Here is a 25644-nt window from a genome sequence, read left to right as displayed (position 1 = left end):
CCTTTATGAGTAATGAAATGTACATTTTGGCTATAAGAGTGAAGGTGTCAGGGCTGTTGGGTCAACATTTGCGGATTTGAGAAGGAAGCACTTGGTGGAAAGTGTCTAGGTTGAGCAGTGAAAAATGTATCTAAGGGTTATCTAGAATGGTGCTCTTAGAGTTAGGTAGAGTGGTGATATAAGGGATGGCTAAGTTCTTGGACAGGTGAGCCAGTTCAGTGCGGTGGAGGGAATCTTGTGTGAGCCATGAGGCTGTAAAAGGTAAAGACAGGCAGAGAAAAAGGGGACTGTTACACGTTTTGATGGAGTCATGATGCTGGATAAAGAGAAGTTTAAGAGTGGGGTGGAGTAAGAGTTGGTGACTGTATTAGAGAGGTGGCATTTTATTCTGTATGAGACAACATTGCAGGGATAGTTGGGCTTTATAAACTGTTGTTATTAGAAAAGTGTTTTAAACACTGTACTAGCATTGGTCATGGTTGCACTGTCTCAGCCAGTAAGATTATAGTATTTTGAATGTGGGAGTAGTAGCTCTAATTTCATCCAAAAAGCTGACATGAAGGTTATATTTTTAAAACAAATGAGGGTCTCTGGAAATTATCCTTCCCAAGGACATTGAGGCAAATGATGTCTTAAGGAAAGACAAAACCCAAAAGTTATCACCATCCTGTAACTTAAGGGAAATTAAACAAAGAAAGATTAATGAAAATGCAGATCTCAGACATTATGCCAAATTAACTTTATGTTATATACAATTTATGGACTAGAGGGCTATGTATCGGATATTCCATGGTCTCAGAAGAGCGAAGATGAGGGCTTTCATGAGTCACTTTCAGAGCTCATTTTTCTTTGCTGTGTGCATGCACTAAACAGGTGACTAGAGCAGGGTTTTTCTGAAATCCAGACAAAATATTGTACACTAGATACTCAAATTGTTGTAGTATTTCATTTACATGTCCTCGTGGGTGTCATTCTTAAATATTGCAAGCCATTGGTTTCAATCTGCCTTTATCTCAACTTTCAGCAATACTTTCCTACCTTGGACACCTTGGCTAATAAATCTTTTTTCCATACTTTTCCAGGTTTTACCTTCAGTGCCCTAAGAGGGATCTATGTGTGGAGGATAATAGATATCAAGTGTGACTTCTGCACCCCATCTTCACCAGGTTTCCAGCCTCTACCCTCCATTTTGTGTTTGCTATTGTTTTAACAGATGGCTAGTTTGGCTTGGTTATTTACTTGTTTGCACCATATTATGCTATTATTAATGCAGGAAAATAGAGGTAAAGGTGTAGTATAAATCCATACATCCGTGTATCTGCATAGAGCTTCCCTGTGTATCAGTAAACACACATTAGAATAAATCACCCCACTGATCCTAGAGGATGAGAGGTAAAGGATCACCAAGAAGTATAGATTCTTTTCTCCATTTCCTACATTTTAAGACAGTGAGTAAATTGGCTAATTCGGTCATGCATTGCTTTCAAGCGCATCCAGATATTAAGCAAGCACAATGAAAGGAGCAGGCTCAAATAATGGAGGTATGACTTGCATATTTCAAATTCAAAGTATACAATATGATGTTATCTATCCTAAAACTGTAGAGAAAGTGACTTGCCTCCCAACATTAGAACTTTTGAATGCCGAACGCTTAGAGCTTGCAATACGAATATGTTTTAGCTCCTACCTGAAATACACTGAGAGCAGAGAGTAAAGGCAAAAATATAAGAAATCACCAAGGTCTTCAAATTTTGAGGGCCTGCCTTCAGAGGAGGAATATGGAATGTGTGCATTCATGTGAACAAGTACACATCAAAAACCTCATTGTGAAAACTTTTAGGGAGAATATGATGCTTTTTGCTAAGTTGTTAGTCTACATAGCATACAAGACATGTGCAATGTTGTGATGTATTATGACATTTGGTATGTATGCCTCTCACTGAGTGACCCTAGCATGAACAGCAGATTCTAACTCTGGATAGTCAGTGCTGTGACATAGAAAAAGTGGCTTCCCTCTGTTGCTACATTACTCCAGGCTGCTCTGACAGGGCTCTTTGAGAGCTTCTTAGTGAAGTGCTGGATCTCTACTCCAATGGAGAGCAGAGAGCACTGCTTTTGCAAGTGGGAGGTACCGCACAGTAGATAATGGGGGTTGGTTTGCAGCCGCCAGCAATGTTTTAATTTGTTTCGACTGGTAGGAGTTCTGTAAGGGTCACACATTGCTCCTCTGCTACTGTGTAGCAGCTAAAAGCAGGGACAGATGGTTTTGAAGGCCAAACATTAGTTAACATTATAGAACAGTAAAACATGAATAATGGGGATGTTTTTCACCTCAGGGTCCAGAGTGATATCATAGACAACTTGGGTTTCGCTCGTGTTGACTATTTGAGGTCGCTCAAAACTCCTTGTTGTAAAACATCCCAGTTATTCACTGTCACCCATCTAGAATTCTATATGTTGTCAAAGTATGCTGTGAAGTGTTGATTGTGTGTTAGGAGTTATTATGAAGTAAAAGAACTTTATAGCTCCAGCAAATCTCTGCCTCTTTAGTGCCATTGTCTCCCTGCCCACAGCATCATACACCGCTCAGAGACCATAAATGAAATTAAGCCATTTTAGTGGCATAAAAACGCACTCCACCAAATGAGACCAAATTAAGTAGTGTTATATTGGTTTGGGATTGATTGGCCTACACCCCCCATCAATTTGCTCATAGTGCAATATCAAAAGGATTTTCACAGAGCAGCGAGGCTGCACGTTTCCCATCCAGCTGTACCACTCCTTACGCATACCCTCCTATGCGCTGCAGTGATATGCTGGTGATGGTGCACTGCCCATGGGTTGATATTGCTACATTTAGAGTTTGCTGTATAGTTATTTTTACGTGCGCTGAATGCCATCAAAGTTTAATAATTACAGTATTACAGAGTCAATGGCGGAGCGTCAGAGGAACATTTTGTATTACCGTCTGTAACAGGGACTCAATATTTTGATGGCTTCTTGTTGGCAAATTCTAGACAGATGGAAATTGTGGTGGCTCCTCCAAAAGATAGAAAGGACCACGTCTTCAGAAAGTACCATGAGTGACAGTGAGTGGCTATCAACAGCCTTGTGCAACCAAACCAAGTTGCCACATTAGCAACATTTTTACATGACCCTGAAAAGCCCGTCCGCCTTGCCAGAAATGTAAAGGAGGATTTTGTTCCTCAGGGCTGTTTAATTCCATGACTGCTGATAACATTTACAGAACGCTTTTTACCTTCAATTTTTTCATGTGATCTGTAAGCGAATTTACATACACCTGGAAATCGACCAATATGCGTTGTCAGATGTGTGGTCTAAAAATGGCAGGCTTTTTGTGTACTTGCTCAGGCTTTAACCATGAACGTATGATGTTGTTGCGTCCAACTCAACTCACATCTTTGCTTCAACAGGCTTTTAGGAAAATAAGTGGAAAAAACAATATACGGAGTAAATGGACTCCATGTGATAAATTGCAAAGTTCAATTAAAGAGTACATCTGTGGCCCTCAACCTTTCCATTTCTGAAAGCGGGAGGGCTAGTCCGGATAAGAAATTATTCTTTTTTACTGTGGTAAATGGAGTATTTTTTTTGTCTGGTCTTACAATGTTAGTTTTTTGTTTTTTTATTTGTGTATTGTGAGGGCAAAATTCGAAATAGGCAATAAACCTCACAGCTAATAAATTCAGAACATCTCAGTGTCTGGTTTTATTAGGTGCAATAATTATAATTTTTTGTAATGCCGCTTTTTGTGGGAATGGCATCTACATTTGTGTGGAAAGATAAAGTTCCTTAAATTCCTCAGACACCGAGACTCCTCAACTATCTGGATGAAGGCACTAGAGTTGTGTGGATGTTTAGATGGGACCTGATCTGAATATTCGTATTCTTCTCGTATTCCAAAGGACATTGCATATCTGTTGATATTTTTTGGGTTGTCACAGGTACCACCTGGTTTGACTTCAAACTGACTTCCCCACAGGCTTCATGCACTCCACCTGTAGCCATAATGAATGCTTGACCAAAATATTATAGTGAACACGCTAGATGGACTTGTGAATCAGAACGTGTGCTTGTGGATAACTTTCTTGGTTTAATGTGTTAGTTATTGCAGCTGGAGATGGCTTGCCTATAAACGCAGCTTTGAAAGTATTATCGTGAGAACTGACCTGATTACTGCCTGGTGCTGTGTTTGTGTCCATGTTGTTTCCTGTTGCTGGAGGAGGCTGCTTTGTTGCTTCTGTGACATCTGACGTCTCGACCTCCACCTTCACCTTCATGGGGACAGGAGGTCCTCCCTCTGCTGGACGGTCAATCTTTTGCACTGGCGTAGGGCTGCTTGCTTGCCTTGTTTGGATTTTAGGCGAATTAGGGTGGACCAAGGCATCGGCAGTTGCCTCTGCTGTTGACAGTTCTGGCACATCAGACTTTGCACTTAGCTGAACACCACTAGCTGCGACTTCGCCCTTAAGCAGGAAAGATAAGTTGGAGAGAAAGCAGAGTAGACTCTGTTACCTCCTGGATCCGAGCCGGGGTTTTATTAAACTCTGATTAATTTTAGAATTCGGACAAAAACGTGGTTGAGGTCTGACGGAATGGAAATTGTTGAAATGATACATAGGAAATATATGTGTTTAAAAGCTTACGCTGATCTATTTTATCTACATGTATTTTCATGGAGGTTAGGTACAGCAATGTACCTCTCAGACCTATATAGTTCCGATTACATTTTTGAGGAGTAGAACATTCTCAAGCTTTGATGTTTTGGCTAAAGTTTTCTTATGGAAGTTTCAGATATGAGTTTATAGTCATTTTTACTAAATCTTTGTTAAAATATCAAAACAATGAATCACCCAAACGGAATAGAGTAAAAGAAATAGAAAAGGCGGAAAAGCTAGAGTGGAAAATTGAGGGCTGATTTCAATATTAACTCTGTAAAATGGTAGATTAATCGAGTGAGGGTTGTATTATGACACAAAGAAGCAAGTGATATTACCGACTGCATGTTAGCAAGAGACTAGTGAAGGGGCGCAAAGGCGACAACCATAGAGGATTGGCATTTTAGGCTCCAGACAGGGTAGAAAGGGAGAAGGGAGGGTACGTGTAGGAAAAGGATGAGAGAAACGATACAGAAACAGGGCAAGCAAAAATTGAGCGTGGAGTGGTATAAATTACGTCATAGACAACTGTAGTGGTTCTGGTGGCCTCTGCAATAACAGGACAACATGTTACCTAGTGAAAGCGTGCTTCGGTGATATGAATGACCAGACATATTCTTTCCTACTTTGTTAGTTGAGAAGGTCAAAATTACCTTTAGCAACTTCATGATATGAGTTCAAATGTCTTGCATGGCAACAAGCAGACGCCTGATTCACCAGCATCTCAGTGTTTGTAATAATGAGCTTGCTTTGCACATCATAGTTTCACCAGAGATGTAAATACCAGATTCAAGTAATCGAGTGTCCCCGCTGTCCTCTTAAAGGTATCTTGCGAATGTTGGAATTTATCAAGTTCAAGTTTATTTATTGAGTCAGCCTAGCATATCTAGGCCATACAATATATAAAAAACACAAAGGGGGTTATTACAACTTTGGAGGAGGTGTTAATCCGTCCCAAAAGTGACAGTAAAGTGACGGATATACCACCAGCCGTATTACGAGTTCCATAGGATATAATGGACTCGTAATACGGCTGGTGGTATATCCGTCACTTTACCGTCACTTTTGGGACGGATTAACACCTCCTCCAAAGTTGTAATAACCCCAAAAATCGTATATTATGAAACCATTCCAGAGTCTAACAATGTACGAATACCCTCATTAAAAATTGAATCAGGAAATAAGATTGATACAACTTACACAATTGTAAAGGAGAAACCCACTAACAAGGGAAAGTGTGAGTGCATAATTGCTTTGGTTAATTTCTAGGCATTAAGTACATCAAAGCAAATTTAATGCAACATGCCAGCAAGCATCTAGTTCTGAGTTCATGTAACATGTAAACCAGTACCATGTTAAAGATGTGTTCAGTGTTTGTCAGGGTTTCCCTCCTGACACATAATACAATAATTATAAACACTTTATTTTACTAACCCAGACCAATCCTGACTAAGACGACATAAAAATGGATAAAAAAACTCATGCCACTTTAAGGCGCTTCATGCAGCCCTGCCATTTATGGCCAGAAGGGCTAGTACGTAGGTATTAGACAACCCTTTGTGCACAATGATAGGGATGAGAACTCATTGAAGTTTAAAGTGCTTTTTACACACTTCATACCATTCAAGACAAGACACAAAGTGCTAGTGTATCACCCATGAGCAACCCCTAGGTCAATGAATCATCATGAGCCTTAAATTCACATCATGTTGCACCAGTCTCCTGCTGAGTTATGCTTGTTTTTAAGCTTAGCAACTAAACACATGATCATGTATACACATAAGGGCCACTAAAGCAGCGTTGGCTATTGGGTCTCAAATACCTTATTTTGCACGTGACAATTAAATAATACTTAATGTGTGCTCTCGGCAATCCAATTACTTACCACTGTCTACCCAGTGGAGTGCTTCCAATGACTACGGCTATTTCATAAGCGCATTTAGGCAAAAACACAATACAATCAGGTAGGTTGGTGCTTGGGTTGAGACTCCATTATATACCCTACTGCTGTTGTTGCCTAGTTATTCTCCATGCAGCATATATATGTGGATACTTGGATGACAACTTGCTCCAAGTCCATGCGCATGCACAAAGACAAGGCGTCCTTGCAGCTTCTTATAGAATATGCTATAAAGAGCGGTGGAGATATTCTTTTCTGATCCCAGCTTTAAAAGTGTATATAAACATAAAGTGCATTATGGGCTCCTCCCCTCCTTGGACACATTCACACTTAGATGAGCTAGACCCACCTTAATGCCATCACCTGGTATGCTGTTTGACTTGCAAGGTGCCTATCCTGAAATCAACACAAAATGACCTCTTGAACGGGGGTTGATTTTGTCCATGTATGATTCAAAGGAGGAGAGAGCTGCTCCAGCTTCCTACTTAACTCGTTAATGAACATATAATTCCAGTACATTTCCTTCACAAATTGACCAGTTCCTTTCAGCATTTTCTCTGGATGTCCCAATTTTCAGAACATCCTATGGTCTGCAGAATGCTGACCACATGACTGTACCAGGGTAGTTTAACTTGTTTTGTCTGAGACAAGACCTCTCGTACGATGGGCAGATAAGATTCCAGCTCAGGTTTGGTCCATACCTTTATCCAATATAAAATTGGGCAAAGTGCTACTTGCAGCTCAATTGATCTAAAACCCAGCTCATGCCGTAAAGCATCCATTGGGGTTCCAGGACCAAGTGTAAGGAGGTGATGCAAAGGGCGATTTTCTGCTTTAACTAGCCCTTTTGCCTGTTCATACCCCCAGACCTCTGCTCTCTACAAACCTGCAGCAAGAGCCTGTGCTCTGTAGGCTTCAAGGGGAAGGGTGATCAGCCTACTCCCCTGGTTACTGACAAAACCATGTCCCCCACTGGCATATTGACCCTGGGACATCTCACCCTTGATCAACTGCGGAGGCCAGGACAACTTGAAGTCGAATCTCACTCCTAAATAGTCATAGTGGTCAATACGATCTAAAGGTGTTCCTTAGATTTTAAAGGAGCTCCTCAGTTTAACTCTTCCTTTGATAATCATGTACTGTGTGTGTTAATCTTCAAGTCTTGTATTGTACAGTAAGGCCCATATTTATACTTTTTAAGCGGCGCATTTGCATCATTTTGTGACGCAAAAGCGGTGCAAATGTACAAAATATAATTGTTATTTGTAAGTTTGCGTCGCTTTTGCATAAAAAATTATGCAAATGAGGCGCTGAAAAAGTATAAATATGGGCCTAAGTGTCTTGTACGTTCAGGAGCTTATGCACGGCCAGCTCGGTGTGGGACAAAAGGGCTGCATCGCCGGCAAAGAGCAAGATTGGGATTTTGTGGCCCCGCTGACTGGGACATCGAGGTTCAAGGCTTCAAAGAAATCAGAAACATTGTAGATAAAGATGTTAAACAATGCTGGGGCCAACACACAACCTTGTCTGGACGAATGTTTATGCTAAAGCCCTTCATGACATCCCCTTTTTGGCTGCACCTGACCGGCGAAACGTTACAATGGAGCTCTTTGACAGCTGTTAACAGTGTCAAAGACTGTTTTTAAATCTATGAACGTCAGATACAGCTTGGACTTTTTAATGCTAGTACACTTGAAGCAGATATTAAATAATTGCATGGCCTGGTCAATCATTCCTTGCCCTCTGTGGGACCTAGCTTGGGTAGTATTGATCACCTTTTTCTCACTTAGCCATTCATCTAGGCGAGTATGCAATAGTTTGGCATATGTTTTCCCTGCTACATCCACCAAGGAAATAGGGCAATAGATAGCCAGGCAATTCTGTGGGCCTTCCTTGTGCAAATGGACAATTATTCCACACTTCTAGGACACTGGAACTTTCTCCTGGTACCAGATTGCATTATATATCATAGTCAGAACAGGTGCCCAGTAATTGATCTCTGCTCTGTTCATCTCCACTCTAATCCTGTCGGGCCTGGTGCCTTGTTTAGTTTCTGGCAGAAGATTGACAATCGTACCTCCCTCTCAGAGAATTCCATCTCTGTTATTTTGTCCTCTGTCAGCATTAAAGGTAGAGTACCTGGAATCTCCAATGCTAGATGGATATAAGTTTGGCCTTGTTCCTTCCCCAGTGCTTGGCCCTTGAGAGTTGAGCTAGCCTGGCTTGGGAGCCTTTAGAGTGTCGAAAAGTGGCTGAACCAGGTGCAGGGTGTAATTACATTTTCCAGCTGCCTGGCAGTCCCATGTGCTCCCCATTATACTAACTCCCAGTAGCACCTACTGTTTTTCTGACCTGTGGCTTCCAAGAGGGACATCCAAGCCTTGACTTCGATTTGACTGATCTTAATAAGGTGCTTGTATTTCTGCCTTAACTCTTTTAGCTGTCTTTCCCAAGCAGGAGTAGAATGCCTTCACTTTGACAGTGAGAGTTTGTGTTTAAGCTTACTACCCTCATCATCAAACCACTACACGTTTCCTTTGCCATTACCATTGACTCTGCTTCTGCCAGCTAATTGTTGGCTGCTCTGCCTCCATGACAAGGTAATTAGGGTCTCAAAACTAATAAAGATCTCTGAGTCATTTAAGTTCCCATACTCCGTGCATTCCCTGGATGCCTTTTCCACAAGAATGCAGATTCTGCCAGAATGTAGGTATGAATTTGAATACCCACACCAAGCGATTCATTTTCTGTTGACTGACACTCGCAGGGGATTTTTCCAGAGCTCTGATACGTGGTTAATTTTCAATTGATTCACCAGTGGAATTTTTAGGTGGGCTATCAATGGATTATGATCACTCTCAGTTGATTGCTCAATTATAAAATCATTGACCAGGTGGCAGGATTCAAAATTTATCAAAATGTAATCTATCAGACTTGTATGACCCCCCGCTTGAAAGGTTTGGTGAGCTGGCCTATCAGAGGGCAGGGCTCAATTTACTGGTTGAAGATCATGGTTGAGCACTAGGGATGTAATTGCAGCTCCTCTCTTTGTGTGGCAGGTTAACAGAGAACATGGATATGATGGTTTGTCCAAAGTGTGATTATGTAGCACATCTTGGTTAGCCACTGTGTTATCGGTTTTGGTGTTAAAATACCTGCATACCAGGATGGCATGTTGTTTTGCTCATGCTAGGTTCAGTGATGTAGATGACTGCAAGTTGTAACTGATGCTGTCAGTGTGCTTTTCTAGCTCGGCCATCTGTCTATAAAAATCTGCTTGCATGCCTGGTGGGAGGTAGATATTCATTAGGGTCAACACCCAGCTTTCGCCAGAAATTACCAGTTTTTGAAAATTCTCATTGATAGAAGTGAAAACTTGGCTGTCTGTATTCAGTTGTGTAGAGATCCAGATTTTGAGGCCACCTTTTGGTCTACCTCACCTAAAGTTTACCCAGTCCACGTCATCCAACAAGCCAGTGATATTCCAGAGCACCTTTAACCTGGCTTTAGTATTCATTGCAGTGCCCTGTTCCTATGGGAGATGAGTGACATGAGCCAGAAATGGGGGCCATTTGTAATCTTTCTGCGACTCCACAGGGATAATATGAGCCAAATTGGTTTGACGTTGGTTGGTCCCTACAAAGTGCCGGTTAAGACTTTCACTAAGCAGCTGTATATTAACTTTCAGGCTGCGTGCTTCCTCCTTTGAGATGTTGCTATTAGCACCTAGGGCTGCTAGCAGCACCCCGGTCTTGTTTGATTCCTCTTTTTTTGTGCCTTGTCACCTCAGCATACCCTAGTTGGAATTTATCAAATTGTGAGCGTTTGAGGGACCCCCTTCTAGATGACTTCTGTTGAGACATACCAAGAGCAGTAAAATGACTCTTGAAACGTCATTGAGTCAAGAAGGTCCTACAGTTCCTGCCTGTTTGGACACAACCATTATTAGTAGGTTGATATGGTTGTAGTGTTTATGCATTTGATGTAGGAAAAGTGTGTTTAACAAACTGCATTACCATTTAGCTATTCATAAAGGCCAATTCTTGCAATCCTCCCTGCAGGAGTCCCCTTTCCCCATGGGTTGTGTGGCATGAGCAAAAGATGTTTCCCCTTATTAGGCCTGTAGCATCACCTCGTCACCATTACCAATCTTAGTGGATTTATGCCATCTCAGCAGATCGTCCCACAATATAACCATTAACGTATTCATTATCTCATTATTTGCTTGCACCTTTCCTACTTTTTTGGAGCAATTGGTATACATGGCCTTCTTTATTGAAGGACAATAAAAGCTATCATTATGAGTTCCCCATTAACTCAGTGGCAAGATACTGGAGCTGAAATTAATGATTTTGGCTGGTAGCTCCCCAAGAGTTAAGGAGATTACAAATTATTCATCCCCAGAATGGAGAATAAGACAGATGCAGGAACAGCACATCCAATTCAACAACCTTTCCCCTTTGTGGGGGATCTTAACCTGGGGATGGTGAAGGGGTGGCTAGATGTAAGTAGGGCACAGTTTCTTGTACTTCAGCTAGGGGGAGCCTTTTCTGCTTGATAACGTTCAGAAGAAGCAGCAGCTTTTAGCCTGTGCAGCTTCTAACAAGTCCATAGGTCTGAGTCTCCGGGTCTGAAATGATCAGGTCTGGAGTTTGAGAAACCAATAATTCCTGGTCTAGAGACACCGGTATTCTTGTATTTGCCCTAAGTGGTATTCCCCTATGGATACTGCTCTGGGCATGTCATAAAGAGGGCCTTTTAGTAAGTATATAGGTATGCATATATGTGCATGTGGTATTTATATAGTGTAATTTTGGTTTCAAGGCTATCCAGGTTCATGCTATGGGGCCAAGTTTGGATTGGTTGATACTTGTTGCTCTTGGTGAACAACAGCAATTCTATTTTTGGAGTTAAGCCTTAGGTATTTGCTGGACATCCAAGAGTAGATGAGGTGCAAGCAGTGTTTGAAGTGTTGGATGTCTGGAACATAGGAGACTTTCAAATTTAGTAGTGAGCAGTTAGTTTATTGATGAATTTTAATCACATAATTTTAAACTGGTGATTCAAGGGGCTCCAAATCAATCTTGAAGATAATGGGGGACATGATATAACACTGGGGAACTCCACAGGCAATCAGAATCTAATGAAGCTTGGAGGTGCCCATTTGAACAAATTGATGTTGGTTAGAGAGGTAGAAAGGTGGAGGATGTTTCTACTAAATAACATTTCATACTTCAGGGTGAGTGAGGGTGGGGCCTCTGTGGTAACACATTAGTCCCAATCCCTAACACTAAAAATATAACTGTGGAAAATCTGACTTATAGGACTGATTTTATGGAATCATGAATTCTGTCTGCAGTTGTAACTTTCTGCAGATTTTCACTCTGCCAGGATCTGCCTTTTGTCACTGCAAGTGGCACCTATTACATATGTATGTCAAACTGTTAATCAGGTCTCTTGTGACAAATAAGGCAGTTACAATAGAATTAAGTAATGTTCATTAAAAGAATGTATGTATCTTAGTTGCTAAATTGATAGATAACCAGGATTTTCATGATGGATTTTCTGATAAGTATGCACATTTTCTGTATTTTCAGCTCTCTTTCTGTCACTTTTTGCAAACAGCACCCACGGTATGCTTTGGCCAATTTAGACGATGTTTCACCCTCAGAATCTATGACAATTGGGACCAGTGGTGTTTGTAGAATAGCTATGTGTATGAAGTTGAATATTCGTAAAGATAGTCACCACTTTGCCTTTTGAATAACTCTTGCCTGAATAGAATTCCTGCTATATCATGCATTTACCAGACAATGCTCCTACAGTTTTTCAGTTCCATATATCATTCAACCTCTGGAATGGCTTCTCTTTTTAAAGTGTAATGGAAAAGCTTTTGTAGGTAACGTCTCAGAGATCTAGATTGTATCACACTGTCCATCCATAAATTTGTAATAGCTTAAATGTCCTAAATTTGAACCAATCTGCTTAGAATTCACATTCCTAAACAGGATATCGGTATCAAGTACTAGCAGACTTGCTTGAGGTTTAGTAAGCAAGATTCTTCTCTCGAAATAGGCTATGAATTATGATCATCATTTGAACTCTCCAAACTCAACAAGCATTGGCAAAGCCAATAGTTCTTGGTTTAACGTGTTAACACATACACCTTTAGAACATTAAACCAGCACTATTCAGAGCGAGTCAGCAGAAACGGACAGAGAGGCCAACAGTTGTAAAGTAGCCCCTCATGCAGTGCCAAGAACAATTGTAAATAGAAAAATTGAAGTTGAAAGCAAGTTCATCATACTTTTTCTTGCATGGGTAATTAAGAATACTGTTTCCCAAATACCATTTAATACTGTTGATGCCTGGCATCGTGAAGGGGGGTTCGTATAGTTGACCTGATTTGATTTTATTGAAGTAGGGAGAGATTGAAGACGGTTATAGCTTACCATACATTCCTCTTGAAATTGGAAAAGGGGCCTAATTATTTCTATTTTTTCCTTTTTTAAATAATAGCTTTTGTTTATTTGCCCCATATTCATAGTGAATACAATTTTAGAATACCGGCTAAGAATAAGCCTTCCCATTTTTATTTATTTATTTGTATGTTTTATATTTATGGGTCCCAAAGTATCATTAGGAGGCCACCCTCGCTTTCAGGAAGGGGTCCTCACAAGCCACCACGATTGCCAGAGCTATCTGCCATTTTCAGGAGTTAACAGTCTAGTTTCATAGCTGCCAAAGGAGCACAACGCTCCACTATGTGACTCCACTGTAGCACGCTGTCAGAGTGTACCGGGAGCGTTTTCTTACAAACTACGTGACTCTGCCTTAGAGCACGCAGTCAGAGCGTGCTGGGGTGGTTTCTTATAAAGTATAACAACATCAGCCATGGGTAACAACTAAGATTCGGACCTGTGGAGGTGACAAATAGGTTTGGAAGCTGGAGTTTCACTTTGACAGAGTGAGTAAAACCTTTATTTTTTCCTTACAGTAATGGAGGCCACCTGCCGGATGGGGTAATTATGACATCCTATTATGTTCCCATACCTTTAGAGTGTGACTATAAGCACACCCCAATCCTGGTGGATCAATGGTACCGGAGCCAGTAATTTATAATGTATGTCTTGCATTCAGTTTTTGTGTTCTATGTTGTGCTCGTCTTGTGCATAGACACTTCAGAATGCAATAATGACAGTGTGTCAGCAATTCTTTATTCAACATTTTCATTTGAATGCTGAAATCCACAAGTGTTCTACACGTTTGGGGTGTTGTTTGCTAAGTTTTGGCACCTCACCCAGATCAATAAAATTGAGTTACAATATTGCCAGAAATAGGGCAGGTTCATCTTTTCTTTTGTGTCTCCACAGGTAATACTCTGAAGTCACCACATGAGACAGATCCAATATATTCTATATTTAGCATGCAAGGGACGTGCTTGGGTATAATCTCTGTTTAAGGAGTGTAACCAGGGAGTCATCCTTGGTCCTGATGATAATCATGTAGACCAGGAAGGCAGGTATATTCAATCAATCAGGGATTTGTAAAGTGTGGCTACTCACCCTTGAGGGTCTCAAGGCGCTGGGGTAGAGAGGGGAGGGTGGAGCTGAGGATCAGTCGAAGAGCCAGGTCTTGAGGTCCTTCCTGAACTGTGACAGGTTGGAGGATTGCCTGAGGTGGATGGGGAGGGTGTTCCAGGTCTTGGCGGCAATGTGGGAGAAGGATCTTCCTCCGGCTGTGGTTTTTCGGATACGGGGGAGGTTGGCAAGGGCCTGGTCGGCGTCATTATATACTCTACTTCCATGTACCCCACTTTTAATCCTACCGCCACTAGGGTGGGTATGAAAGTATTATAGTCCTGAGTAGGCAGGTATTTTTAACCACTTTAAGACCCCCCCATCTTTTTTCCATTCAAGTTATATAGATTATATATTCCAAAGTGCTCAGATGAAATCAGTAGGTCACAGCATGCCCCGTCCAGCAGCGGAACAGGAAGAACCCAATGATGAAGCATGTCACTGTTGGACTTTTTTGCTTATGCAGGGTCATCCCCAATCTTTTTGCCTCCTGACTCCTATTTTTTCTGACATGTTGCTGTTGGCTTTTTAACTCTGAGCACTTTACCACTGCTAACCAGTGCTAAAGTGCATATGCTCTCTGTGTAAATTGTATGTAGTTGGTTTATCCATGATTGGCATATTTTATTTACTAGTAAGCCCCTAGTAAAGTGCACTAGCAGTTCCAGGGTCTGTAAATCAAATGCTACTAGTGGGCCTGCAGCACTGGTTGTGCCACCCACATAAGTAGCTCTGTAATCATGTCTCAGACCTGCCACTGCAGTGTCTGTGTGTGCAGTTTTAACTGTAAATTCGACTTGGCAAGTGTACCCACTTGCCAGGCCTAAACCTTACCTTTTCTTACATGTAAGGCACCCCTAAGGTAGGCCCTAGGTAGGTCCCAAGGGCAGGGTGCAGTGTATGGTTAAGTAGGACATATAGTAATGTGTTTTATATGTCCTGACAGTGAAATATTGCTAAATTCGTTTTTCACTGTTGCAAGGCCTGTCCCTCTCATAGGTTAACATGGGGGCTACCTTTAAATCTGATTAAAGTGTAGATTCCCTTTGGGAGCGAATGGACATGTGGAGTTTGGGGGTCTCTGAGCTCACAATTTAAGAATACATCTTTTAGTAAAGTTGATTTTGAAATTGTGTTTTTGAAGATGCCACTTGTTTCTTGCTTATACCATTTCTGTGACTCTGCCCGTTTGTGGATTCCCTGACTGGGTCAGTTTGACAGTTGGGCTGGTTGCACCTCACACTAGACAGTGACACAAAGGGAGCTGGGGTGTAGTCTGCATTTCCTGATGAGCCATCTGTGCTAGGAGGGAGAGGAGGAGTGGTCACTTACACCTGAAAGGGCTGTACCTATCCTCACACAATGCAGTCTCCAACCCCCTGGTGAGTGTCTGTGGCCTGGCCTGGGCAAGGCAGGATTTCACATTCAGAAGAGACTTTACTTTGAAGTAGGCCTACTTCAAAGGAGAAATTGGGTATAAGAAGGGCACCCAAAACCACAGACTTTAGATCACTTCTGGACATCAAGAGGAACCTCTGCCTGGAGAAGAGCTGAAGAGCTGAGGAGAAGTGCTGCCCTGCCTGTGGCTGTGTTTTGTGGAGCTATCCTGCAGTTGCTGCTTCTGCCAGAGTGAGAGAACAAAGACTGGACTTTGTGTGCCTTCCATCTTGTGAAGAAATCTCCAAGGGCTTGATTTAGAGCTTGCCTCCTGTTGTTTGAAGTCTCAGGGACAACAAAGACTTCTCTCTGCCAGCACCTGGAGTCCCTGGAGAGACTCATGCTCTGACAAATGGTGGCCTATCCAGCCCCTGGGCCCTTGAAAGGAAAGCTGGTAGAAATCCAAGGAAATCGACTTCGGACGACTTCAGACCGCCGCCGCTGCTGAATCTGGTGACGCAGCCTGCAACCGACTCTGAGATCTTCGCTAGAACGCGACGACCTTTGCAGGCCCAACGCCGCTGCAGCCCCGCTGAAGTCCACGACTCCATGGAAGTCGCCGCACCACATCATGACCGACGCCGCTCAAAGTGCGCGGATTCAATGTTTCGCACAGACGCCGCGACTTGTTTTCACTCTTCACCAAAGGTACTGTACTTGGGGGTCTAAGCGACTTCGTGTTCGGCGCCGCTGGTGTCGGCTTGTTGGGAACAACTCCGTCACCTCATCGGAGCGTTTTGTGTTTCTAAGCTCTATTTTTTAGTTTAATCTTTAAAAATTCATAACTTGACTTGGGTATGTCGGATTTTTGTCATTTTGGTCTTGTTTTGCTTAGATAAATATTTCCTATTTACTGTGTCTGTTGGTACAAATACTTTACATCTAGCACTCTGAAGTTAAGCCTACTTCTCTGCCAAGCTACCAAGGGAGTAAGCAGGGGTTAGCTGAGGGTGATTCTCTTTTACCCTGACTAGAGTGAGGGTCCTCGCTTGAACAGCGGGTAACCTGACTGTCAACCAAAGACCCCATTTCTAACAGTCACCAAGGGGTAACCCTGGTGGGTGAGGGTTTATTAAGGAAAATGTATCACTTTTTCCTGCTCTTTTCCAGTGGAGACTTTCTTTCCTGCTAGGCTTACATGTTGTGTTACATAGTGAGTGAGGAGGGTAAGCCCGGCATTCACTCCTCCTACTCCCTCTTTTGTCTTGAAAGATAATGTTTATAAGAGGCCAATGACTATTACAATAGGCAACAAATCAATACATGATTACAACCGAGCGAGAAGTTGAATGTATTATTTATTTGTTCTGAATTGTGCAGGCTTGTTACCAGCCATTATGCAGTGGAAACGTGTTAGGGTTAGCACCCGCAAGTAGCCTCCCATTGAATGCAGTAGACAATGCATGTAATGTGTGAGTAAGAAAGTTTGAGTCAGCCCTCCATTGGTAATTTTCTTGTTGAGGGAGTTCAGTTCCTTCATGTAGGTGGTGAGGGTGGTCCCGATACTGAGTAGGTATGGGGCAAATAACTCATCTTCAAGCTAGTTATTATACCCCACATTCTCTCCCAAGTTTAGGTCATCAGATTTTCATTGCCTAACTCTAAGTCACAACAACAGGTTGATGGCCAGATGTACTAGACATTTTTGTGGTAGCCAACAGTGTAAACTACTGTTAACAATTGCAAAAATATTGTTTACTATGTCCTAGATGTATTGTAGGAGTAGATGCATGTTACTGGCTCCTACAATGGGTTTGCATCTCCATATTTACAAGGAATGTGTTGTGAGTGTACAATCTAAAAAGCAATTCTGTATGAGATGTATCAATGATTTATTACCATAATTCTGGTCACAAGCCATTGAAAAGTTACTGTCCCCCAGGTTAGGGTGGTAATCCATTTGCAAAAGGGAAGAAGCCCACTTAGGACCCCCTGCTGTTTGTAAATGTGGAAAAAATGTTCAGGGAGGTCCCTGCCAACTCCAATTTCCTTTAAGGAAAACGTGCTGCATTTTTAAACAAGTTTTTCTTTATTTAAACTCAATCATAGACATGGTTGTCTAGGAAAAACTAGCCAGCCTGTACATTTTTTTAAACTAGACACCTATGGGTGTTCAGTGTGGGCTGCCTTGCATGGCTCTCAGCATGTTTTTTTCACCCTGAATCCCTTGCAAACCTCAAACTCTGAGAAAAAAACAAATTTCCCTCACATTTCTGAGATGAAAAGCTCTGGAAATTGTGGGGAGCCACAAACGTCTTCCCACCTGGCATTCCCCATCTCCCAGATAAAATTTGTGCCTCACTTGTGTGGGTTGACTTAGTGCATGCAACAGGAAACACCCCAAAAAACAACATGTATGCAGCACATTTTTCCTATGAAAACTGACCCTACTTTTTCAATATGGGTATCTCTAGATTTTTAACCCTAGCTCAGCCGGCGACATGGGAAACCTAGCCAACCTGTAAATTTGTTAAAACTAGACACCTACGGGAGCCTAGGATGGTGTGAATTGTGTGGATCCCATTATGTTTTCTTACCCAAAGGGCCCTGCAAACCTCCAGCTTTTCCAGAAATCACACAGTTTCCTTACATTTCTGTGATGCAAATTTCCAGAACCTGCAGGAATCCACAAAATTCCTACCACCCAGTATTGCCACACCTGTGCCCACTTGTGCTGCAACAGGAATGGGCAGGGGCGTAGCTTGGTCAGTACAATTGGAGGGGTGCTAGCTTCAGATTTCCCGAAAATCATGCTGACACAGGATGTTAGAATACATTATACAACACACAAGGCACACGAGAGGGGCTTAAGAGACAGTGGAAAGAGAGAGGAATGTGAATTGGTGAGTGTATTAAGTGAGAGAAAGCACTTTATTTTGTGAAATAACCAACCTGTTTGAAATCTTTCCAGGAGAGAGAGGGAGAGAGTGTGAGTGCATTTTTGTCTGTGTGTGTAAAAATTCCTGGTTAAATCAGACAGACACCTCACCATACCCAACTGAAAGCACCTGCACCCAACTATTTTATAGAAAATACATTTATTAGTGGGGTGTAACACCCCACACCCCCCTCTGAAGCTATGCACCTGGGAACGGATCAGACCAAGGACAATGGGAGAGCTTCAGTGCAGACTCCTATTGACCTCTGTTGGATCCGTTCCTATCACTGGCACTAGGCCCAGCCACACAAGTGGGGCAGAGTTTTTATCGGACCAGGTTGGCCAATGATGGGTGGTAGGAATTTTGTGGATAACTGCAGATTCCATAAGTTTTCATCACAGAAATATAGGGAAAATGCGTGACTTCAGTCTTCCTGCCACCCCAGGTGGGCAGAAAGACTGTGCCTATTTTCTTTTGGGGTGGGGGCATTGACCAGCCCATCATGGGCAGCCCCAACCTCTACACTTATTGAATGAAATATCCCCTGGTGTTCTAGTGGGCTTTCTATCCCCCTGGGAGGGCAGACTGGGGGCTATTCCCACATCTGCCTCCCAGGTAGGGCAGAAAGACTGAACTGTACCCAGAAAAATGCAGGGGGAGCAAATGTCCTTGCCCAAGCGTGTCACTCCCCCCTCCCTGGTGTCTAGTGGAGTGAATCCCTGCTTGGGTATCACCCTCCTTGGACGATCCCCAAACAAGGATCCATTTGGGAAAGAGGGACTCTCCCCTTTCCAACGATACCTTTCCAGTCTGGATTAGTGCCTGGAGCGCTGAGATAGCCCCACGAGCACTGATGCAGAGGAAGTGAAATGAGCTCATTTTACTTTCGTTTTCAGACAAATTACATCAGCGCGCCATGTGCGCTGATCACAATTTGCCTAAAAACTAAAAAGCAGCCTGGGGAGATGGTAAAGCTGTTCTCCAGCTCATGAGGCTGTGTTTTTCAGTAGGAAATCCCTCTGGTGGCTGCAGCAGAGGGATTTCAAGTGCCGTTGGTGCATATGGGTGAGAGCCATCTTACGCACACAAGCACTTTGGTGACGCACGGCTCCCAGCCACCTGACGCACCAAATGAGTTAAGAGGACCAAGCCTAATTTAATCTTGCAAATATAAAAGGGAGGCTTTCAGATGAATGGAAAAACTAAATGCAGAGTGTTGAAAGACAATACATTTCCTTAAGAACTGATTTTTCTCCCACTTGAAGAAATGTAGAGTTCATGTAGCCCAAAATCAACCCCTGTACAAGAAAACACAAAATGGGTGCTTCTTGCTCAACTTCCGTGTAGCAAAGAAGTTCAGTTTGTGTTGATATCATACAAAATGCACAGTTAGGAATGTTGTAGCATTTTCGAAATATGCAACATGTTCATATGCTGTGTGAAAATTATTTTCGATAATTGTTTTTTTTTTAATGATAGAGCATGCCATAACAAATGAACTAATGATGTTGCACTTGGAACAGATTTTCTATGTCACTTGAAAGTGCAAATAATGCTATGAATGGTTATGCCACATTTTTGTGTAATACGCCATTATTTTTTAAAATTGATGTAGTTTTTTGTTTTCTGATCAACTTGTTCCTGCTCATTCCCCCCCTCAGAATCCCAATTAGTATCCCACTGCAAACCATTGCTCCCCTTGTTTCTGCAGAGCACCAAGTGAATAACATCGACATATTAGCAGTGCACAACATTATTAGAAAATGTGTATTGTGAATGAAGTTTCCATCATGTCGTTAAAGTATCATTTTCAAGGACTTACGCTGGAAGTCTTAGTGTAGACCCCCAAACTCTGAGTCATTGTTTAAAACATGTTTCATTTGTGTTGTACATCTCTGGTGCGCAGTTGCTGATGAAGCAGGTAGAAGACTTCTCCTATATTAAGAAATGGGTCAGTACTAAAGATTTAGAATATTATGTTATTTATTTTGATTTGCCCATGCTACCCTAACCATGACCATACCATGCTGAATTTGCAGAATCTATTAATAGTTTGCGTCACTTGTCTACAAATCCTTTTAGATTCTGTCTTTCGTGGGATTTTCTTTCACTATGTTCCTTGGGGTAACTATCCATTTTCCTCCAATACTCTGTACATTTGCTTTAGAATTGCTATTGGGAGGCAGTTAGTACCCTTCATGAGTTTTGCACTTACAACTTTTACTTAGATTATGCTGTCATAAGGATGATTAAGTTTTATGAGTTTGCTTTTATCTGTACGTCTGTATTTAGGCCTTCATGGCTTTTCATGCATTTTTCACTGTACTGCAGTTTGATTATTATGTAATTAATTCACTTTTTACCTTATCTTTGACCTAAATCTCAGTCTCTTATGCTTCCAATATTTTATTTAAGCTCTGCTAAATTGTGTTTTCTTTGCGAGGAGTGTAGTCTCTAACCCCTAGATCAACTGGAGACAAAGGCCCTCATTCTGACCCTGGCGGTGTCTCACCGCCAGGGCAGAGGGCAGAGGAAGCACCGCCAACAGGCTGGCGGTGCTTCCGGGGCATTCTGACTGCGGCGGTAAAGCTGCGGTCAGAAAAGGGGAACCGGCGGTTTCCCGCCGGTTTTCCCCTGCCCCAGGGAATCCTCCATGGCGGCGCTGCATGCAGCGCCGCCATGGGGATTCCGACCCCCTTCCCGCCAGCCTGGTTCTGGCGGTTTTCACCGCCAGAACCAGGCTGGCGGGAACGGGTGTCGTGGGGCCCCCTAACAGGGCCCCAACAAGATTTCCAGTGTCTGCATAGCAGACACTGAAAATCGCGACGGGTGCAACTGCATCCGTCGCACCCCAGCAAATCCGCCGGCTCCATTCGGAGCCGGCTTCATCTTTGCTGGGGCTTTCCCGCTGGGCCGGCGGGCGATCTTTTCAAGATCGCCCGCCGGCCCAGCGGGAAAGTCAAAATGCTCCCCGCGGTCATTTGACCGCGGGGCAGTGTTTGGGCGGTTTCCGCCCGGCGGGCGGTGCCCGCCGCCCGCCGGGGTCGGAATGACCCCCAAAATAGTTTAGTAAAAAATGTAGGGTGATGAAATATTGAGGATCAGGAGATTATTGGGGTATGTTTCCCACAACATCTTGGTAACAGAGGATGGTTTGCTTAAGAGCACCTCCTCTTTCAGGGGTTCCCAAAAGATTTTTGGAGAATTGTTGGCCTCAGATGCTCAGAACGAAGAAGAAAGGAGTTTTGGGTTCTTGTCAACTTCCAGGTGTTGGACTCTCCTGTGGGGTGACAAGCTGCATTGCTGTGCGGGCCTGAATGAACTTTGAGTGTAAGTATGAATAGGGAGAACTTGAAAGCATGAGCTTGTGATTTTGTGATGAAGGATTTCTGATTTTGTAGTGAGCTCTTTGGTTGTGTGATGATGATTGTGTTTTCAATTGATAGGCTGACCACTATTTGATATTATATTTTTGGTATTTGTGAACCTATTTGAAGTTGCTTTGTTTATTGGAGAAGTTGAATTGATAATCAGATTTCGTCAAAAATCTAAGATCTCGAGATATTATTACTTTATCTGTATTGTGTGTAGAGTGAGGCGCCGCTTACATATCTGTAGGGACCTGTATTAACTGATTTTTCTTTTTTTTAGGTTTGAAAGACTAATTCGTGTTACTGTGTTTTCCCTGAGTGCATGGGCCGTAGTACATTAACTCGTGGGTAGAATTCTGCTGATCATAAGTTTGCCTAGCAAGACCTTTGTAGGCCATTTGTGATTCAATGTTGTTTTCTGGTACTGTTTTCTTTGTTTGCTTGAATTGAATTTCTACGGCTGCGAGTGTTCTGACACATGAAATACTGATTTATTTTCCTTTCTAGAGTAGACAGGCAAGAGGTTTAGTAAATCTGATTGTTTATTGTGATTTTGTATATTGTCTCCTGTCCTCAAACATTTTTTGCTGTGATTGGGTGTTCAGCCAGGGAGCTGTACTGGTATTGGTGTGACATCACCATTAGCTGTGCTCTGATTGGTTGTTTGTCAGTATAGCTGCTCTGTGATAGTTTAACCTTTGACATAGCCATGCTGCTATTAGCCATTGTCCTCTAAGTTAGTTTTTAGTGTTGTTTTGTTTTTAGGCTGTTTTGAGCTCGAGTAAGTGTGAAGTGAAACATTTACAAAACTTAAGCCTCAAGCTCAAGATCCTGTATCATTTGATGACAAGTGCCTTGAATCATTTAAGAAACTGAAAGAGAGTTTGTGTCACATCCCCGCACTTGGGATGTTTAGCTACAATATGATTTTATATTTGTTTTGCCATGAAAAAGATAGGTGTGCACTTTTAATGTTTTTTTCGGAAACACAGAGAACTTATGCATCTAATTGCTTATCTTTCAGGAGTATTGGATCGAGTAGCAGTACGTTTTCCAAGATGTCTAAGATAGGTTGAAGCAGTTTGTCTGGCAGTGGAAAAAAGTGGAGCAATTATGATGGGCCATACTTATATTGTCAATGTCCACACTCTGTTAAAATCCTCTTAACAAGAACGAAAATACAGCACAATAAAAACAGCAGGTTAGCTTGTTATGAACAGGTAATACTTAGAGCAGGGAACATTTCAACTGAAAGGTGCAGTGTGCTGATCCCAGCAACACTGCTTCTCATTTCAGACAAATGTGAAGGCAGGAGAATAGTTGATGACAAGTTTGATCATGACTGCATTGAGGTGACTGAGTTATGCACAACGCCAAGACTGCATATTAAGGAAGTCCCAATAAAGGACTCAGATTTGACACTGTTGATGGTTACTGTCTGATGGATCCATGTGGAGGATTGAGAGCTGTGTATCCACTATTTTTTGTTTCAGAACCATTGGAGGCATCCTTCTTACTAAATATAACTTCAGCACACGCAGTGGAACTAATTGCTCGAACAATAGTTTGCTGCTGGTTAGAAAATTTGAATGTGACAACTTATACAGATAACCAGTTCGGTTTTGGTGTTGTCAAATCTGGGCACAAAGAGGATTCATGACATCTTCAGAGACTTCAATTAAAAACAGCAGTTGTCAAGCCCATAAGGCTGGTAAGAATTTGGTCACATTAGGAAACACATATGCTGAACACCGGGCCAGGTAGTGTGCCTTGCAGAAAGGGAAAATGATGATGATACTTTCACAAGTGATGAATGTTAAACAGAGTTCAGACAATGTAAACAGTTTCTTTACAGATTAATTGCAGACTTCTTTGAGTGAGTTGAGAGATCTACAAGGAGATGCTCCTAATGATGCAAAAATAACATAACTGATTGAAATTGGGTTACAAAACGAGTGATCAAAGTTTGTATGCACCTAAAGTTCAAAAGTATATTCTGCCTGATTTGATGTTACAGCCCATGTGTAACTATTTACACAGTTAAGCTCGTGCAGTGAGAGATAGCCTAATTAGGCTATTCAAACAAATATTGGCAAAATAAAGGATTTTGACATGTTACTGTGAATGTATTTAATCACTGTCTAGTTTGTCATCTGATCAATCAAGGCAAAAGGACTGTTACTATTACGAATCACATTGGCAAATCAAAGTCTCATTTATGAGATTGCAAGGAGATTATATTTGGAGGCTACTGTACAATGGCCTTACTTCTATCCTAGTAATAGTTTGCTTGTTCTCTAAATGGGTCGAAGCATTTCTCTTTAGGAGACCCGATAGCCTTACAGTAGCCAAGCTGTTGCTGAGGGACTTAATACTCCTGACTTCTGTTGAGACTGAGTGTAGCACCCACTTCAAGAATGAAGTGCTACAGGCAATTTGCACAGCTTTTTAGATCAAGCAAAGCTTCCATTGTGGTTATCAACCATAATCTTTTGATGTGGTGGAGTGGGTGAATGGTACCCTCAAGAACAATTGGCACTAGTCTGTACCTCAAAAGGTCTGAAATGGCCTGATACACTTCCCCTTGTGTTGATGAATATGAGGTGTACTCCAAACAGGAAAACTGGTGTATCCTCCCCATGAACACATCATGGGAAGAGCAATGAGACTTGCACATGTACCTTCAGTTACACTCGTTTTAATAACTGATTATATCATTCTAGAACATTGCAAAGATCTGGCTAATGTGGTCAAATCTGCCTTTTGTCAGGGGGATGCAGTCATGAAAGACTATGCAATTTGAATGCAGGGGAATGGATTTTTATTCCAAGACATGTCCACAAGGGTTATCTATAGGAACAGTAAATTGGCCCTTACCAGGTTATTCTAACGACAAATGGTGCAGTCAACTGCGCAGGAGTACCTCAATGGACCCACACTGTTCATGCAAAGAGAGTTAGACCAGTTGAAACAGTCAAAGTGGCAGAGGCTGATATTCATGGTGCAAAGACTGCAGGGCAAAGTGACAATTTAAGTGACATTCCAGGCCAAGTTCACAGTTTGTATACAGAGTTGGGTGGAGAAACTTTGACATCTTTCCACAACTAGTGAAGATCAAGTTCAAAATCTGAAGCAAAATCTAAAACAACAGTTCCAAGTGAGCGAGAGTTCAGATGAAGGGCTTGAAACTCCAGAAACTCCAGAAGCCCAGTTACAAAGTGATGAGAGTAAAGAGCTGTTGCCATGCAAAAGAGCAAAGCATTAGTTGCTGCAAGAAGAAGTAGACTCTAAACAAAATAGTGATAACTGAAGGCAACCCCTTTGGAAGAAAAAAGTTTGCTGCAGAAGGGCAGACAAAAGAGAGCCTGAATATAGTACAAGATGAAGGGAAAGCAGAAGTTCTAACAGAAGCCAAAAACTAAAGATTGTCACTGAAGAAGTAAGTGATGAAGAAATTCCCAGGAAGAGAACTTGCAAGCAAAAACACTGTGAGCCAGAGTCAAATATAAGCAAGTGATCACCATGGGGGCTTGATGAGAGCAAAACGTTGACTGGTAAAAGATCAGCCAGAAGGAGAGTTCCTAATCGGAAGTATGCATCACCAAATTCGGTATATTGAGCTACAATGTCAGGGAAGGACACAGATGAAGATGACTACTTCCCACTGAACAGGCGTCATCACTACTATGAGAATGACATACAAAAATAAAGAGGGAGAAGGAGATTGTGAGGCTGGGTCTGTCCTCCTTATAGCCTATATAACATTACAAAAGAGGCCCAGCTAAAGAACTACCACAG

The 25644-nt window shown here is 42.1% G+C and overlaps 1 protein-coding gene across 4 annotated transcripts in view; it reads right to left on the bottom strand.

Moving 5' to 3' along the window:
• The window catches only part of TRIM55 (tripartite motif containing 55), a 467397-nt gene that overhangs the window by 82831 nt on the left and 358922 nt on the right, over positions 1-25644 (bottom strand). For 3 of the 4 annotated variants that reach the window (XM_069220263.1, XM_069220262.1, XM_069220264.1), the window contains exon 9: positions 4191-4487. The exons of the other annotated variant lie outside the window; for it this stretch is intronic. In XM_069220263.1, the coding sequence (XP_069076364.1) occupies positions 4191-4487 (297 nt within the window). The remainder of the gene's footprint in view (positions 1-4190; positions 4488-25644) is intronic. 4 annotated transcript variants of the gene reach the window in all.

Source organism: Pleurodeles waltl, chromosome 2_2 (genome assembly GCF_031143425.1).
Source record: "Pleurodeles waltl isolate 20211129_DDA chromosome 2_2, aPleWal1.hap1.20221129, whole genome shotgun sequence".
Lineage (NCBI taxonomy): Eukaryota > Metazoa > Chordata > Amphibia > Caudata > Salamandridae > Pleurodeles > Pleurodeles waltl.
The sequence above is the reverse complement of the archived record's forward strand: the minus strand, read 5'-3'. Positions and strand labels throughout refer to the sequence as shown.